The 16,584-nt window shown below is 49.8% G+C and overlaps 1 protein-coding gene across 1 annotated transcript in view; it reads left to right on the forward strand.

The window, feature by feature from the left end:
* The window catches only part of LOC308479521 (papilin-like), a gene marked incomplete at its 5' end in the record, with an annotated part of 37,522 nt that extends 21,505 nt beyond the window's left edge, over window positions 1–16,017 (forward strand). The window contains 5 exons of the mRNA XM_081010230.1: window positions 576–743; window positions 4,035–4,202; window positions 5,838–6,005; window positions 6,635–6,766; window positions 15,793–16,017. Of these exons, the coding sequence (XP_080866356.1) occupies window positions 576–743; window positions 4,035–4,202; window positions 5,838–6,005; window positions 6,635–6,766; window positions 15,793–15,803 (647 nt within the window). The 3' untranslated portion in view covers window positions 15,804–16,017. The remainder of the gene's footprint in view (window positions 1–575; window positions 744–4,034; window positions 4,203–5,837; window positions 6,006–6,634; window positions 6,767–15,792) is intronic.
* Between the last annotated feature and the right edge of the window lie 567 nt (window positions 16,018–16,584).

Genomic DNA, 16,584 nt, shown 5'->3' on the forward strand with positions numbered 1-16,584 from the left:
GGTCCAGTCGTGGCCGACTCTGGGGTTGCGGCGCTCATCTCGCTTTATTGGCCGAGGGAGCCGGCGTACAGCTTCCGGGTCATGTGGCCAGCAGGACTAAGCCACTTCTGGTGAACCAGAGCAGCGCACGGAAACGCCGTTTACCTTCCCGCCAGAGCGGTACCTATTTATCTACTTGCACTTTGACGTGCTTCTGAACTGCTAGGTTGGCAGGAGCTGGGACCGAGCAACGGGAGCTCACCCCGTGGCGGGGATTCGAACCGCCAACCTTCTGATCAGCAAGCCCTAGGCTCTGTGGTTTAGATCACAGCGATACTGGCGTCCTTTCTTTAGTCGGGACTTTGCTCAATTTCCATTTGGGGGCTAACAAAATGCGGGCCATAGTAAGGGCATACATAAATAACCTTTTCTGACACCTGGGAATTTCAGTCTGAATTATCCCCGACAAAAAGGACTCTGGTTTTTTTGGAAAAGTACTTTTAAACTTTTTTTCCCCCGTTCATTATGAATTATTTCCCAGTACTCTTGCCCAAGCAACTTCAACCCTCCTGCCTGACCCTCTCACATCCTTCCAGATATCTGCAGGCTGCCGAAGGAGACAGGCCCCTGCAAGGCAGCCATGCCCAGGTACTATTACAACCCCGCCACTAAAACCTGCGAAGTGTTCATTTATGGAGGCTGTGAGGGCAATGAGAACCGGTTTGAATCTCTCTCGGAATGTGAGCACACCTGCAAGAAGCCGGGTAATGATAATAATGATTTTAATATTTACATGCCGCCCATCCGACAGGTGGGCAAAAGAGTCCCTTGGCCCAAGATTCTTGTCGTGGGTTCATTGCGTGGCAAGTTCCACCACCACCCCGCCCAGGAAATAAAGACACATGACACAATTATTAAGGTTAATGGGCTAAATAAGGCCACAACGTTATTGGTTATACGTGATGAGCGGTATTGGCTTAGGCATTGGTCCTAACTGACTATATCTGGCTTCAGACCGTCTTCTCGAAGTCCGGGAAGGGTTAACCACCAGTAGGGAAGTCCTGCTGGTGCACATCAACTAGGAACTCCCCTGGGGTCACCGTTAGGGGGCGTGCCTTAGGCCCTCACCTCCCCAGGCTTCAGACAGGGCCACACCCCCCAGAATCCTTTACCGGACTACCCTTCAATATGCGGGGCAGATGATGGCGCTTCCTCCCCTCTTATATCCACAGAACAATACAAATGCCTAACCGCCAATACCCAGAAAGTTGTGATGATTTGCTACGAGGTAGGCGAAAACCAAGTGGCTACTGCCAATTTGCCAAGTGGAAAAATTCCTACCAGGCACCTCAACCAAGTCCATAGCAAGGTCAGGGAACGAGAACCTTAAATGGCGGGAGGGTGGGAAACAGGAACAGCTGGAGGCGGCAAAAGTGGGAGATCCCCGGCCGCGCCTGTGTTAAATAGGGCAGGCCATGCCCCCCCCCCCCCGAGCCAGCTGATTGGCTGTCTAGGGGATAACGCGGCCGGGGATTCCCTCAATCGTGCGGAGGCTGAGTGCCAGCCACCGGCGGCTAGTGGGAGCGTGAAACCCGCAACCCCACCTCCTTTTGTTGGAGGAAGTGGCTTTATCAGATATTGTCCCCTGAAATAACCTGCTTCCACTCTAACCGGGCAAAAGCCAAAGCCAAGGAACAGTGGCAGAGCATTGGGCCCAGGTGAGATCCATGCTGGCATGCCCAGGTAAGACTGCGAGAGATGCCTGCCTGAAATCCTAGAGAAACAATTCTGCCAGTCAGTGTAGACAACACTGAAGTAGATGGACCAATGGCTTGGCAGCTTCCTCTGTTCCTAGAGCAAAAGGGTCACTTTGCTCACTAAACCCATGTTTAGATTTACTTATTTTATTAGCGTTTGTGATTGCTCTCATGTTCCGTTTATGGTTTCTATTGTCATTACAATTTCAAACTGTTTATTTATTTTTAACACTTTTCCATATTGGAAGATTGCACAAAAATACAAAAAGCCATGAACATGCATACCAAAAACTGACAAACAAAAAGAAAAAAGGAAAAGAAAACCTCTATACTATACATAAATGAAAACCAAAACCATCAGATTTTAAACTGTTTAATCCTGCCTCGTATGCAGCTGCAAGACACCCCCCCCCCCACAGCAAGCTATTAAGTGGCCTTAAGGGTTTGCCCCACGTAGACACAGCCCACCCGAAGGCTGGGAGGTGGGTGAACTTGCTCCATTCTCTACAGGGGAAGCTGAAGGCTAAGGCTATTCTTAGGGTGGGAGCAGGGATTCCTACAAGGACAGCGGCAAACTGGGGAGCAGCAGCTGCCCCACACATTGTGGCCTTGGCTAATCTTCCCACCTTGTGCCCAAAGGTCACCCACCCACCTCCCAGGGCAAGAACGAATGTTCGGCTGAGCAGCTCCTAGGATACAAGCATACATACATATTTTTATTTGTATGCCACTATTCCACAGTTCAAGCCATGTTCAAGGCGGCTTGCAACATGAAAAAATACATAATGGCAACATAAGAAAAGTACAGTGGTACCTCTGGATGTGAACGGGATCTGTTCTGGAGCCCCGTTCACATCCTGAGCAGAACGCAACTTGTGTCTGTGCATGCGTGGGTCGCGATTCACCGCTTCTGTGTAAGCACGTGACATCATTTTGAGTGTCTGCGCATGCGCAAGCGGCGAAACCCGGAAGTAACCTGTTCTGTTACTTCTGTGTCACCGTGGAACGCAACCTGAAAACGCTCAACCTGAAGTGATTTTAACCCGAGGTCTAACTGTAGTTCTAAAGTGTGGGATGTGAAACACAAAGCAGTCAAATACAACATCCCTAGAGTGGACATAAAAAGAGGGTGTCTGGACCAGCCAGTCAGAACTTCCTGTTTCCTCCTGAGCTGGGACAGACTTCCTCTGCATGTGACTAGGGGTGGGCGTGGCCTCACCTGTGCAGGTAACAAAATACCTCAGCGGATGCCGCCATCTCTCTCTCTCTCTCTGATTCCATTCGTCGAAGAAGCAACTTTTGCTTAGCCTAAGATGCCCAGCCAAGAGAGGACAAAGGGACTGTCTCCTTATGGAATAGTTTCCAGGTGTATATTACTTTTGTAACTTAAGTCTGCCTTCTGGGATCCATCTGTGAAAAGAATGAGTGAGTGAGTGAGTGAGTAAACTTTTTATACTTTTATAGAAGACTGTGTCGTGTCTATTCTTTTCATGAGGAAATAAAAGGGGAATTACCAGGTAACTTATTTTAGAGGCTTATGCAAGCTTGGCATAAACGCTATCCGCTGCACAAGTTTAAAAAAGGGGAATGTTACTCTGCTAAATTATAGAACTTGTTAACACAAGTTGGAAAGGATATACAGTCATACCTCATGTTACATCCGCTTCATCTTACGTTTTTTCAGGTTGCATCCTGCGGCGACACGGAAGTACTGGAAACGGTTACTTCCGGGTTTTGCTGCTCGCGCATGCGCAGAAGCGCAAAATGACATCATGCGTAGAAGCGGCGAGTCGCAACCTGCGTGTGCGCAGACGCATCGCTGCGGGTTGCGTTCCTTTCATGTTGCGAACGGGCCTCTGGAACGGATCCCATTCGCAACCAGAGGTACCACTGTAATTGAACAATACGGTATATCCTCTCCTGCCTCCCTGAACATTCCCACATAAATAACAAATAAAGCATTAAAAAATACACAAGCAAAGTGAACAATTTCCACATAAATCACAACAAGGTCTCAAATAAAGATGCAAAAAAATAAATAAATAGCAGCAACCCCCCCCTCCAAGCCTGCAACAAAAAACCCCAAACAACACCTCAGCCCGAGAGTCTGTTCAGCAGCCCTAGCTTTTGCAGCTGGAGTCAGTCCGGGCCCTCCCAGGCCAGTTGGGGAAAGCCTGCAAGGCAGGGAGCAAGTTTTCCCAGGATTCCCAGCCAGGATGCTCTTGACGTGCCTTTTTTCCTGCCTACAAGTCCCAGCTCCATTTCTCCCTCCCATCTCTCTTTGTTCTGTGGCTCCAGATATCTGCCGGCTGCCCAGCAATCCCGGAGAGGGGGACCATTCCATCCACCTGTTTTACTACAGCCGCCTTGGAGCAGGCTGCTACCCGTTCACCTACAGAGGCCACAAGGGCAACGCCAACCGGTTTGCAACATTAGTGGAATGTGAGGAGACCTGCAGGGACCCAGGTAAGCACTTGGTCCTTGCCACAGGATCACATTCATCCAGTGCTTTACCAACTGCACTGGCTCCTGATGGAGTACAGGGTCAGGTTGAAGGTGCTGGTTTTAACCTTTAAAGCCCTATGCGGCCTAGGACCCATGTACCTACGGGACCGCCTTTCCTGGTATGCCCCGCGGAGGACCTTAAGTTCCACAAATGACAGCACCTTGGAGGTCCCAAGTCGCAAGGTGGTTAGATTGGTCTCAACTAGGGCCAGGGCCTTTTCAGTACTGGCCCCGATGTGGTGGAACGTTCTGTCCCAAGAGACTAGGGCCCTGCCAGACTTGACATCTTACCGCAGGGCCTGCAAGACAGAGCTGTTCTGCCTGGCCTTTGGTTTGGACTCAGTCTGACCCTTATGTTTCCCTCCCCTTATGGTCTTGATCTATGGGCTACTTTGAAAATGAGACTGCATTTTAAATTGCATTTTAAACTGTATTTTCAATTGGGGTTTTTTTCCTATTATGTTTTTACTGTAATTTTACTGGTGTTAGCTGCCCTGAGCCCGGCTCTATCCAGGGAGGATGGGGTATAAATAAAAATTATTATTATTATTATTATTATTATTATTATTATTATTATTATTTGGGCTCCCTCTCTCTCTCTCTCTGCAGGACATAGGGAAAGGGTGTCCCAACCCCTAGGGGCAGAGAGAAGAGGCTTCATGGAAAGAAAAGTCGGGGTACAGTGATTAGGAAACTAGGGTGGGGGCAGACCCTGTGGGGATATGCTCTCTCGCCATCGCCGGTGGCCTCCTGTTTCTTCCTCCTGCCTCTACCTCGAGTCAGAAATACAGCACATGACATTAGATTTTGCGGGCCTCCAGTGAAGCTGAATGTTAGGAGATTCGGGACAGAGAAAAGAAAGTCCTTCGTCACACAGCACAGAGTTAGACTGTGGAACTCCCTCCCACTGGAGGCAGGGATGGCCACCAAGGTGGATGGTTTAAAAAGAGGATTTGACAGTCACAGTGGAGAGGGCTAGGGCATCTAGTTGGCCAAATGGACGGGACCAAATGGGCCTGATCCAGCAGGCTGCTCTTAAGTTCTAATAATAATAATAATTTATTATTTATACCCCGCCCATCTGGCAGGGCTTCCCCAGCCACTCTGGGCGGCTTCCAACAAAATATTAAAATACAGTGGTCTGTTAAACATTAAAAGCTTCCCTAAACAGGGCTGCCTTCAGATGTCTTCTAAAAGTCTGGTAGTTGTTTTTCTCTTTGACATCTGGTGGGAGGGCATTCCACAGGGCGGGCGCCACCACTGAGAAGGCCCTCTGCCTGGTTCCCTGTAACTTGGCTTCTCGCAGTGAGGGAACCGCCAGAAGGCCCTCAGCGCTGGACCTCAGTGTCCGGGCAGAACGATGGGGGTGGAGACGTTCCTTCAGGTATACTGGGCCTTTGAGGCCATTTAGGGCTTTCAAGGTTAGCACCAACACTTATGCAGTGTGTAGGGGCGAAACTAGGCTTTATTTCATCCCAGAACCTGCAAACTGATTTGTGCATATCCAACAGTGTTCCCCCCCCCCCCACAGACCCCACCCCTTTCATTCTTTTTCGCAGCTCAAAACACAAGGCCCCTTCTGCTTTCTGGCTGCAGATATCTGCCAGCTTCCCCAGAAGCCGGGTCCCTGCAACACCTACGTCCAAAGGTTCTACTTCAACTCCACCAGCAGAGAGTGCACCCCTTTCGACTATGGCAACTGCAGGGGAAACCTGAATAACTTCCCCACAGAAGAGGAATGCCAGCTGGCCTGCAAGGGCCCAGGTGGGTCTCTGGGCAGATGCCGGGAGGGCGGGCGACTGAGGCTGCGCTCTGTCTCCACAGTGGATGGCTGACACCTGAGATGTATCTTTCAGGACCCACCCTAATTTTTGCCGTTATATTTTCTTTTAGTAATTGAAAGCTTTAATGTGCAATTTTAAATTGTCGCAACCCAGCCTGGGACCTTAGGGTGGGTGGCAATAAATTAAAATGTCGTCGTCATCTGGTTCCACGCATTTGGTGAGGACGCGGTTGATCAAAAAGGCCTTTTGGGTTGTCGTTTTTTGAGAACGTAGGAGAATACTTTGCAATAAATCAGACCGTTCATTCTTCTGGGTCTTAGACAGGGAGCCTCTCCTTGCCCTACTGGAGATGCCATTGGAATTTGAACCCAGGGCACTTGGCATGCAAGGCAAGTGCTCTATCACTGAGCTATGGCCTTTCTCCCCCTGTGCTGGAATTATTACTCAATCTGAGGACTGGCTTTATGCCTTTGAAATATCATTTTTGAGGAGTGTCATGTCAGCCCCCTTGAGTTCCTTGGGACGCAGCTTTTGAAAACAAAAATGCTTCGTTGGCTCCATCCCCTCCATGACCCAAGACGTCACAGACACCTGGATGATCTCTTGCAGAGAAGCCTGGCTTCTGCCCCCCTCCGGACCCTGCCGATTGCCTGATGACTTGCCAGAAGGACTGTGACTGCCCAGGGGGCAAGAAGTGTTGCGGCAACCAGTGTGGTCAAGTGTGCAAGGAGCCCGTGAAAGGTGAGAGGCTGCGGGGTCAGGTTGGTGCTGCAGGGCTCCTGGCAAGCCCTTGGGGGGGTAACTCAGCCAGCTCCATGGCACACAAAGGGTGTGTGTGTGTGTGTGTGTGTGTGTGTGTGTGTGTGTGTGTTAGGGAAATGTCAGAGTTTGAGCTGCCTGGGTTAGACTCAAGAGACGGTTGTCAAAAAAGGTGCATCTTGATTCGAGGACCGCAATGTGCTCTGACTTACACCAAGAGCTAAAACACACTCCTCTTTCTACTAAGCATACATTGTGATGTTGCATTCTGAAGGCAAAGGAAGGACTAAAGGTAAAGGGACCCCTGACCATTAGGTCCAGTCGTGGCTGACTCTGGGTTTGCGGCGCTCATCTCGCTTTACTGGCCGAGGGAGCCGGCGTACAGCTTCCAGATCATGTGGCCAGCATGACTAAGCCGCTTCTGGCGAACCAGAGCAGCGCACAGAAACGCCGTTTACCTTCCCGCCAGAGCGGTACCTATTTATCTACTTGCACTTTGATGTGCTTTTGAACTGCTAGGTTGGCAGGAGCAGGGACTGAGCAACAGGAGCTCACCCCGTCGCAGGGATTCAATCGGCAAGTCCTAGGCTCTGTGGTTTAACCCACAGCGCCACCCACATCCCTGGACCCTGATTAATTAGGAAGAAAGGACTGGACCCTGATTAATACAATAGACACGAGGCTTGACCAGCAAGACCCTGGGAGAAAGTGTGCCTCCCACTCCCTGGCCCAGGCAGTTTTTATTAAGAAAAGAACTTTAACACAGCATTTGTAAGAACCAATCAGATTTCCTCTGAGCATTTAAAAAATCCCCATGTGGGGACAAAGTCAGATCAGAGGAAGCCTCTTAACCACAAAGAACTATTTACTATCTGAGCATGCATATATGTTCAGGCTAAATAAACAGGAACCAATGAGGAATGCATTTAGCAAACCCTGGAGGTAAGGAAAGGAAAGACAGGCATTTTACCACCTCAGTGTGAACCCTGTTCCTGGCCCTAAGATCTACCTAAAGATTAACAAAAGCTACATCAAATCTCCCTCCTTCAAAGCTATCTCCTTATTTTTATGTACCCAGGAGGCCTGGTAAGCAACTGGTCTGTGTAGAATGCTTTATACGTGACGGTCAGGCATAGAGAAAATGGGGCAGAGATTCAGAGGCTTGTGGGATCAATCAGAAATCACGTCAGTGACCCAAACCCAGTCAAAGCGATGCTTTCACCGCTGACACAATGGCTTGCTTCATTTTTCATAATTCCTCATAGCAATCCTACATGACCACTACATTGTGACATAGCAATAGCAGGAATTTTCAACTCCCACAATAGCAAGGTCACAAAAAGGGGGGATCTTGTGCTCTTTGCTCCCCCTTCTTGTTCCTTTTGAGACAAGCCTGCCTTGAGACAAGCTTGCAGGAGCCTCCTTGATCTTTTCAGGGCGCCTGTTGCTGTCAGTTTGTGCCGACCTTGCATTCCACCCAGCGTAGAGTTGTACATTTACCATCCTTAGGTTTCTTAATTGCTTTAAAGCTTCATTTTCCCTCCACACATGTGTAGGAGAGAAGGGGAAGGAGAGGGAGGGGAAGGCCATCTCTGTTGTGTGGGGGGGGTCACTTCAGTTTAAAGAACTCCCTGGTGCTCTTCAATCTCTGGGGTGACTGTGAGGGGAGGGGGAGAAGGGGGAAGCTGAGCAGAACCTCTTGACAAAAAGAATGTCAGTAGGCAGGACAGAGTTAGTCTATGGAACTCCCTCCCCCATGAGGCAGTGATGGGCACCCAACTGGATGGCTTTGAAAGAGGATTGGGCAAATCCATGGAGGAGGAGAGGGCTATCAAAGGCTGCTAGCCACAATACTTGGAGGCAGCGATGCTTCTGAATCCCAGTTGCTAGAAACCACAGCTGGAGAAAGTTGCCCTTGTGCTCAGGTCCAGCTTGTGGGTTTCCCAGAAGATGCATCTGGTTGGCCAGATGTTGGACTAGTTGGGCCATTAGGCTGATCCTGCAAATGCTCTCCTTATGTTCTTATATATCCTCCTGGACTGTTATTGATGTGTCTTCCATGGAGAACCACAAGCCAAGTACGAGTCTTGGGTAGCTTTCCTGGGCTCCCAGGAAGAGTCCAAGTGGATTCCTGTACATGAAGAGCGGGCAAAGAGGACCAAAAGCAGATTCCTCCTTAATGTGGCTTTCAAGCTTCTCTGACACAGTTGGCCTTTGTTCATGGGAAGGCTCTTGGTATCTGTAGCAGGGAGGTGAAATGGGTGGGTGGGTGGGTGCATCTCTGGAACAAGGTCTGGCCTAGCTCCAGGCACCCACCTGAAATGGTCCCAGCAGCCCTCCCAAATCTTTCTTAGAGCTGCTGGGTAAAGCTCTTTGACACGCCGAGGAGAAGACTGTGTCCTTGCTGCTACCACCTTGCAGAGTCAGCGTTCCCAGGACTGGGCTAAGGTGGAAGAGGAGCAGAGAGGAGGCTGAGATCCAGCCCTGGTGCTGAATGCTGGGGTTGACCTGGCATGCTGGCTGCAGGCCCTGGGGTGGACCTCCTCCTTTCCTAAAGGTCCTAATGACACTGGGCTTGTCCTCTCTGTGGGAATGTTCAGGGATGCAGGAGAGGATATATTGTCTGATTATAGCCTTTTCCAACTTGTGTTAACAAGCTCACAATTTAGCAGAGTAACATTCCCCCTTTTAAACTCACAGCAGATGCGTTTGCTCAGGCTCGCTAAAACCTCTATAACAACTGTTCTGGTATTTTCCCCTTATTCCCTCATAAAAGATAAGACACGACACAGTCTTCTATAAAAGTATAAAAAGGTTTACTCACACAACATTCTGTTCACAATAGGATCCCAGAAGGCAGACTTAGCTTAGAAAAGTAACATACACCTGGAAACTATCTCATAAGGAGACAGTCCCTCTGCATCTTTGGCTAAGCAGATGTTGCTTCTTTGATGCATGTAGTCAAAGAGAGAGAGATGGCTGCCTTGCCCTGTGCTTTTGTCGTTACCTGCACAGGTGAGGCCACACCCACCTCTAGTCACATGCAGAGGAAGTCTGTCCCAGCCCAGAAGGAAACAGGAAGTTTACGGGCTGGCTGGACAAACATTCCTCCCCTTGTGTAAACATGTTCACTCTAGGAATGTTGTACTTGACTGCTCTTGTGTTTCACATCCCACACTCCCTTGCAGCCAAGTCTGGAGAGTGCCCACCTGTTCCTCCTGGTTCTGCTTGTGTGGCTCCCAAGAGCCTCTGCCAGCATGATGGTGACTGCCCTGGCCCAGAGAAGTGCTGCAGTGATGGGTGTGGCCTCCTATGCACAAAGCCCATCCTTTAGAGGTGAGGCACCTGGCTGTGTTCCTCCAAGCCACTCCTTGCTGCCCCCACATCATCCACACCCTGGTACCCTGGCAGCCTCTGGGGGCATCAAGCTGACTCTCCTTCCCTCTAGACTCACTCTGCAGGGGGGGGGGCTGCCACCGCCAGGTGTGCCCCCACTGCCTTTGTGGGAATCCTTGCGAAAGAGGCCACGGCTGCAAAGGAAAGCCAGGTGCAAGATTTCGGTGTGACAAATTAGTGTGATTGCTTCATTGCAGGGGTTTGGGCCAGAGGGCTCTTTAGGGTCCCTTGCCATTCCATGGTTCTGTGAAAGGACTGCACACCCCCTTTGCAGGAATTGGGAAAGAAGTTTCCACTGGAAGAACAAGCCACAGTCCCACAGGTTAAAGCAGCCTTTTTTCAAACTTAACCTCCAAGAGGCATTGGAAACGCACACAAAAAGAGGAGGCCATTGCATCAGATGTGCAAGCACTCTCAAGCTCCATTCACACACACTTATTCATCATTGCAGCATTGAGGGGTGAGATGCACGTACGAAACACCCACCCCAGAGGCAGGTCTGCTCCTACCTGAAGCTTAGCCACAGATTCAGCTACAAGTTGCCAAGCATGGGCAATGGAGGGGCATCAGGTCAAAGGATGCTTCCCTCCAGCATGAGCCAACAAGCCTCAGGATTGTGGGAATGTTCAGGGATGCAGGAGAGGATATATTGTCTGATAATAGCCTTTCCAACTTGTGTTAACAAGTTCACAATTTAGCAGAGTAACATTCCCCTTTTTAAACTTGCAGCGGATGCATTTGCTCAGGCTCGCTAAAGCCTCTATAATAACTGTTCTGGTATTTTCCCCTTATTCCCTCATAAAAGATAAGACATGACACAGTCTTCTATAAAAGTATAAAAAGGCTTACTCACACATCACATATACCTGTAACATATACCTGGAAACTATCTCATAAGAAGACAGTCCCTTTGTCCTCTCTTGGCTGGAGGGTCAAAAAGAGAAAGGTGGCCGTGTGACTTCGCCTTTTACCAGGTCTGGAAAGGTCACGCCCACCTTCTAGTCACATGCAAGAGGAAGGATGCTCCAGGCCAGGAGGAACAGGAAGTTCTGACTGGCTGGACCAAACATTCCCTTGCATGTCCACTCTAGCAAAACGAGGAATGTTGTACTTGACTGCTCCCAGTGGATTACATCCCACATCTCTCAGGGGTAAATTACAGTTCCTGGCATTCTTTGGGAGAATCTGTGACTAACTGAAGTGCTACAAAAGTGTTTTCGGTCTGTTGCGTGGACGAGACCACACTTTCACATACAGTGGGAAAATCTGGGCAGCCAAGGAGGTTGTGTCCCCTTTGGTCAGCAGGTGGCAGCATTGAGCTATGTTTCAGATGCTCCGCCATACAGGTGTCTTCCTAGCAGGTGAGAGGCAGCTTTTGCATTTAATGCTATGCAGACAGGCCACCCAGTGAACACACCTGTGTGCGCACATGCACATGCCCACTGGGGTATGCTCACTGCCCCCTCCTGACCCTCTATGCATAATACTGGAAGCCAGTGGGGTCACTCAGCAAAGCTGGAGAGCGGCAGATTCAGGAAAGGGAACAGGAAGGACATCTTCACATGTTGCATGTAGTTAATATGCTACTACCAGGTGTAATGATGACCACCAAGTTGGGTGGATTTTAACGACAGTTAGACAATCAAAGGCTACTCCAAGCCATATTTTGGTGTTGTTGTTGTTGTTGTTGTTGTTGTTGTTTAAGAAATGGATGGGGAGGAGAGACCATCTGGGTCTCGGGTGCCACATCTTGCCTGTCCCCAAAACATAGCTGTCAACCTTCCCTTTTTTTGTGGGAAATTCCCTTATTCCAGTGCCGTTTCCCGCTGCTAACCCGGATTGTTAGATATCCTGTAGACTGTCCCCGGGACAGGTGAGGCTGCTGGTCCCTTATTTTCGAGGCTGCTGATCCCTTATTTTCAAATCTGAAAGTTGACATTTATGCCCCAAAAGCCCGTTCTGTGACAAGGACGCCACATCAGCTGGCAGAGAGAGCATCACTTGCAGAGTTCAAGATCCCCTGGTCTCTGGCCACTTCTGCCTGAGTCCACTAGAGGGCAGCAGTGCCACACACATACATACCTTGGTTATTGCAGGTGGAGCTGCCTTTGGAGGCCTTCAGCATTGTCACGACAGGAAGGAATTCCACCGGTGCAGCTTTACCTGGCATGGGGATTTGGTGTGGGGAATGTTGCACCGATTCAACCAGCCCAAAACTCTGCTTTACAATGAAGCCTTATTGAAGGGGCTAGGCCTCTTCCATCCTTTTCTCCCCTGACCATCCGCCTAGACCCAGCTCCTTACAAACCCAGACCGTGGGTGTCTTCAGTTTAGGCCCTCAGGCTCAGCCTAGAAATCAGGTGGATCTTTGCAAGCCCAGGAGCAGCCCCCTAACCCATACTCTCTCCCCCGCCTGCCAAATTCTCTGCCTTTTAGAAGGGGATATTTGGGGCAGAGGCAAAATTCCTTCACTTCGCTTCTAGGCAACCTGGCAAGCTGGGCTGGTGGAAATGGCACCAAAGGCCATGGAGCACTCCTGCAAAACTTACATGGGAGGCAGCTGCCTTATACAGAGTCAGACCTTTGGGCTGTCTAGGTCTCTACTGTCAACACTGACTGGCAGCGACTTCCCAGGGTTTCAGGCATCAGCTGCTGCCAACTCTACCAATGGGGGCTGGACCCATGGCCCTTGCCTCTTTAGCAACTGGTGGCCTGGACTCTCTCCTGCCTCCTTCACCTCCATCTGGAGGTGGTGTTTCTGGTGCCTCTTAAGACTCCGCAGCACAGCCATCCCACCCGTCTCCATCCGCTGCCAAACTCAGCACAAAAGCCTCTGCCTCTAAGTGGTGGGTCAGAATCAGTGCAGGCAGACACACCCAGGGGCCACCTGCAGACCCTGAAGGACCAGGTGCGCAGCCTGGGAGTCATTTTGGACTCACAGCTGTCCATGGAGGTGTAGGTCAATTCTGTGTCCAGGGCAGCTGTCAACCAGCTCCATCTGGTACGCAGGATGAGCCCCCACCTGCCCACGGACTGTCTTGCCAGAGTGGTGCATGCTCTAGTTATCTCCCGCTTGGACTACTGCAATGCGCTCTACGTGGGGCTACCTTTGAAGGTGACCCGGAAACTACAACTAATCCAGAATGCAGCAGCTAGACTGGTGACTGGGAGCGGCCGCCAAGACCACATAACACCGGTCTTGAAAGACCTACATTGGCTCCCGGTGCATTTCCGAGCACAATTCAAAGTGTTGGTGCTGACCTTGAAAGCCCTAAACAGCCTCAGTCCAGTATACCTGAAGGAGCGTCTCCACCCCCATCGTTCTGCCCGGACACTGAGGTCCAGCGCCGAGGGCCTTCTGGCAGTTCCCTCACTGCGAGAAGCCAAGTTACAGGGAACCAGGCAGAGGGCCTTCTCGGTGGTGGCGCCCGCCCTGTGGAACACCCTCCCACCAGATGTCAAAGAGAACAACTACCAGACTTTTAGAAGACATCTGAAGGCAGCCCTCTTTAGGGAAGCTTTTCATGTTTAACAGACCATTGTATTTTAATATTCTGTTGGAAGCTGCCCAGAGTGGCTGGGGAAACCCAGGCAGATGGGCGGGGTATAAATAATAAATTATTATTATTATTATTATTACCCCTGTTACACTAAGGTAACGGATGCTCTGCTTGCCTGGAGGGGGGTAATGGACCTGCCAGCCCCTTGCTCCTTCTGTGCATCTATATTTATCCATGATAGCTGGGCTCACAGAAACCAAGGAATGGCTTCCGGCTGTGCCAGCCGCATTAAATGTGAATCTGTAGCAAGGCCTCCCCCAGCAGGAAGCCCACCCACCCACCCCTAGTGCAAGCCAGGCCCCTCGCCACAACACATGCCCCCTTGGCAGACGATGGCAGCTTCCTCTGTGGAGGCACCAGGAGGGCAGGAAAGGGGCTGGGGCGAGTCTGTACAGATGCCTCTCAGTGCATTTTGAGCAAGAGGAGGAAGCCATAGAATCATGGACTTGCAGAGTTGGAAGGGACCCAAAAGGTTGTGTAATCTTCTAGGGCAGGGGTCAGCAAACTTTTTCAGCAGGGGGCCGGCCCACTGTCCCTCAGACGTTGTGGGGGGCCTGACTATATTTTGAAGGGGTGGGAATGAACTAATTCCTGTTGCCCCACAAATAACACAGAGATGCCTTTTAAATAAAAGCACACATTCTACTCATGTAAGAACACCAGACAGACCCCAGAAATATAATAATAATAATAATAATAATAATAATAATAATAATAATAAATTTCTACCCCGCCCATCTGGCTGGGTTTCCCCAGCCACTCTGGGCGGCTTCCAACAAAATATTAAAATACAGTAATGCATCAAACATTAAAAGCTTCCCTAAACAGGGCTGCCTTCAGAAGTCTTCTAAAAGTCTGGTAGTTGTTCTTCTCTTTGACATCTGGTGGGAGGGCGTTCCACAGGGCGGGTGCCACCACCCAGAAGGCCCTCTGCCTGGTTCCCTGTAACTTGGCTTCTCGCAGCGAGGGAACCGCCAGAAGGCCCTCGGCGCTGGATCTCAGTGTCTGGGCAGAACGACGCACCCAGAGATGCATTTTAAATAAAAGGGCACATTCTACTCATGTGAAACCGCGCTGATTCCCAGACTGTCCATGGGCCGGATTGAGAAGGCGATTGGGCTGGATCCAGCCCCCGGGCCTTAGTTTGCCAACCCATGTTCTAGGGCAGGGGTCAGCAAGGTTTACCTTGCCTGGGCCGCTTCACTCCCACAGAGATCACTCCTTGGGCCAAATCGCGTCTGCACAGATGTGATTTCCGGCATCTGCGCATGCACAGACGCGATTTCCAGCACCGCGGAAGCGAGTACCTGCTCCATGCTGCGCCGGTTTAGCGCAGCCCACGGGCGCTCACCAAGGAGGCAGCTCGGTTTGGGGGAAGTTCATGGGCCGTTTAAACAACCCCCATGGGCTGCTTGTGGCCCACGGTCCACAGGTTGCCAACCCCTGCTCTGGGGGCTGAGGTCCCTTTGGTGCCGGTTGGCGCTGGCATAGGCTTCGCCACTGGGTGCCCCTGCTGCTTATTCCTAAAAACTGTTCCCACAATTCCTAATGTCCAATTTGGCCCTGGGCTAAAGACACCCACTCAATCACTGCAGTCTCATTTTTATTTTTTACCACTTTATTTTGGGTAATAAACAATTCATTTAAAACAACAAATAAAACATGTACTTTTGAGATTGATGGTTCTTCCCCTCTTTCTCCTAGATCTTGCCCAATTGTTATTAGTAAAAATGTTCGGTGAGTGATTAGTTGTGGGCTGTTGTTTGTAAATGAAACATGTTTAATACTATCAATTAGCTGGCTGCCAGTCAGCTACTGGGCTAAGTTCATGGCGCTGGTTTTGCGGCACAAAGCCCTATGCATCTTGGGATACCGCCCTCGCCTCCTCCTCGAATTTGTCCAACCCTCTTTGAAAGCTTTCCAGCTTGGTGGCTGCCACTGCCTCCTGTGGCAGGGAGTTCCATAGTTTAACACTGCCCTGCATTAAGAAGGACTTTCTTTTCTCTCTCTGGAATCTTCCAACGTTCAGCTTCACTGGGTCTCCTTTTACAGGTAATACTTAATCTCTGCACCGCATTTCTAAGAACTCGGATCATTTAGTGTGGCAGCACCGACACTTTGGAACTCCCTGCCTCTTGGTTATCAGGCCGGCATCTTCGCTGTATTATTTTCACCGCCTGCTGAAGACATTTAGACAAGCCTGCCCAGATGTTCAGAAAGTTTGCATGAGTTGTACTTTGTTGCTGGTTTATTCTTTTGTGGTTTTAACTTTTCGTATGTTCTAAATGATACATTATTACCGATGATTTTATTATTTTACCTTTTTTTTGTTTGAGGTTTTTTCCTACAATCAAGTGGTATATAAATTTCATTAAATAAATAAACCAATACTGTCTACAAGCTCCAATGTCCACCTGCACTGATCAGGCACATTTTCACGGTTCTCTCTTGGTCTGCATAATTTGTTTGGGTTTTCTTGGACATAAGATGTAATAATAATTATTATTCTATTATTTATGCCCTGCCCATCTGGCTGGATTTCCCCAGAAGGGGCATAGCAACCAAAGACCCATTATTATTATTATTATTATTATTTATTATTATTATTATTATACACACAAACAAACTTTATTCAGACATCCCTCTGGCTCCTAAGTTTTCCACAGTCCTTGCCCACACACTTCTAAGCATACATTTTCCTTCATGAGGACTGGGAGCCTGTTCTGATCTTAAAGCTGAGCTTCTCCAGAATCTGGGCTCTCTCTGCCCAGTCACCTCCTGCGTCTTGTCAGCCCTTCTGCCACACCAGAGTGGGCACACGCAGCCCTGCCCGTGACTGCCCCT

This window comes from Podarcis pityusensis (assembly GCF_964106645.2).
Source record: "Podarcis pityusensis genome assembly, chromosome: 6".
Taxonomy (NCBI): Eukaryota; Metazoa; Chordata; class Lepidosauria; order Squamata; family Lacertidae; genus Podarcis; species Podarcis pityusensis.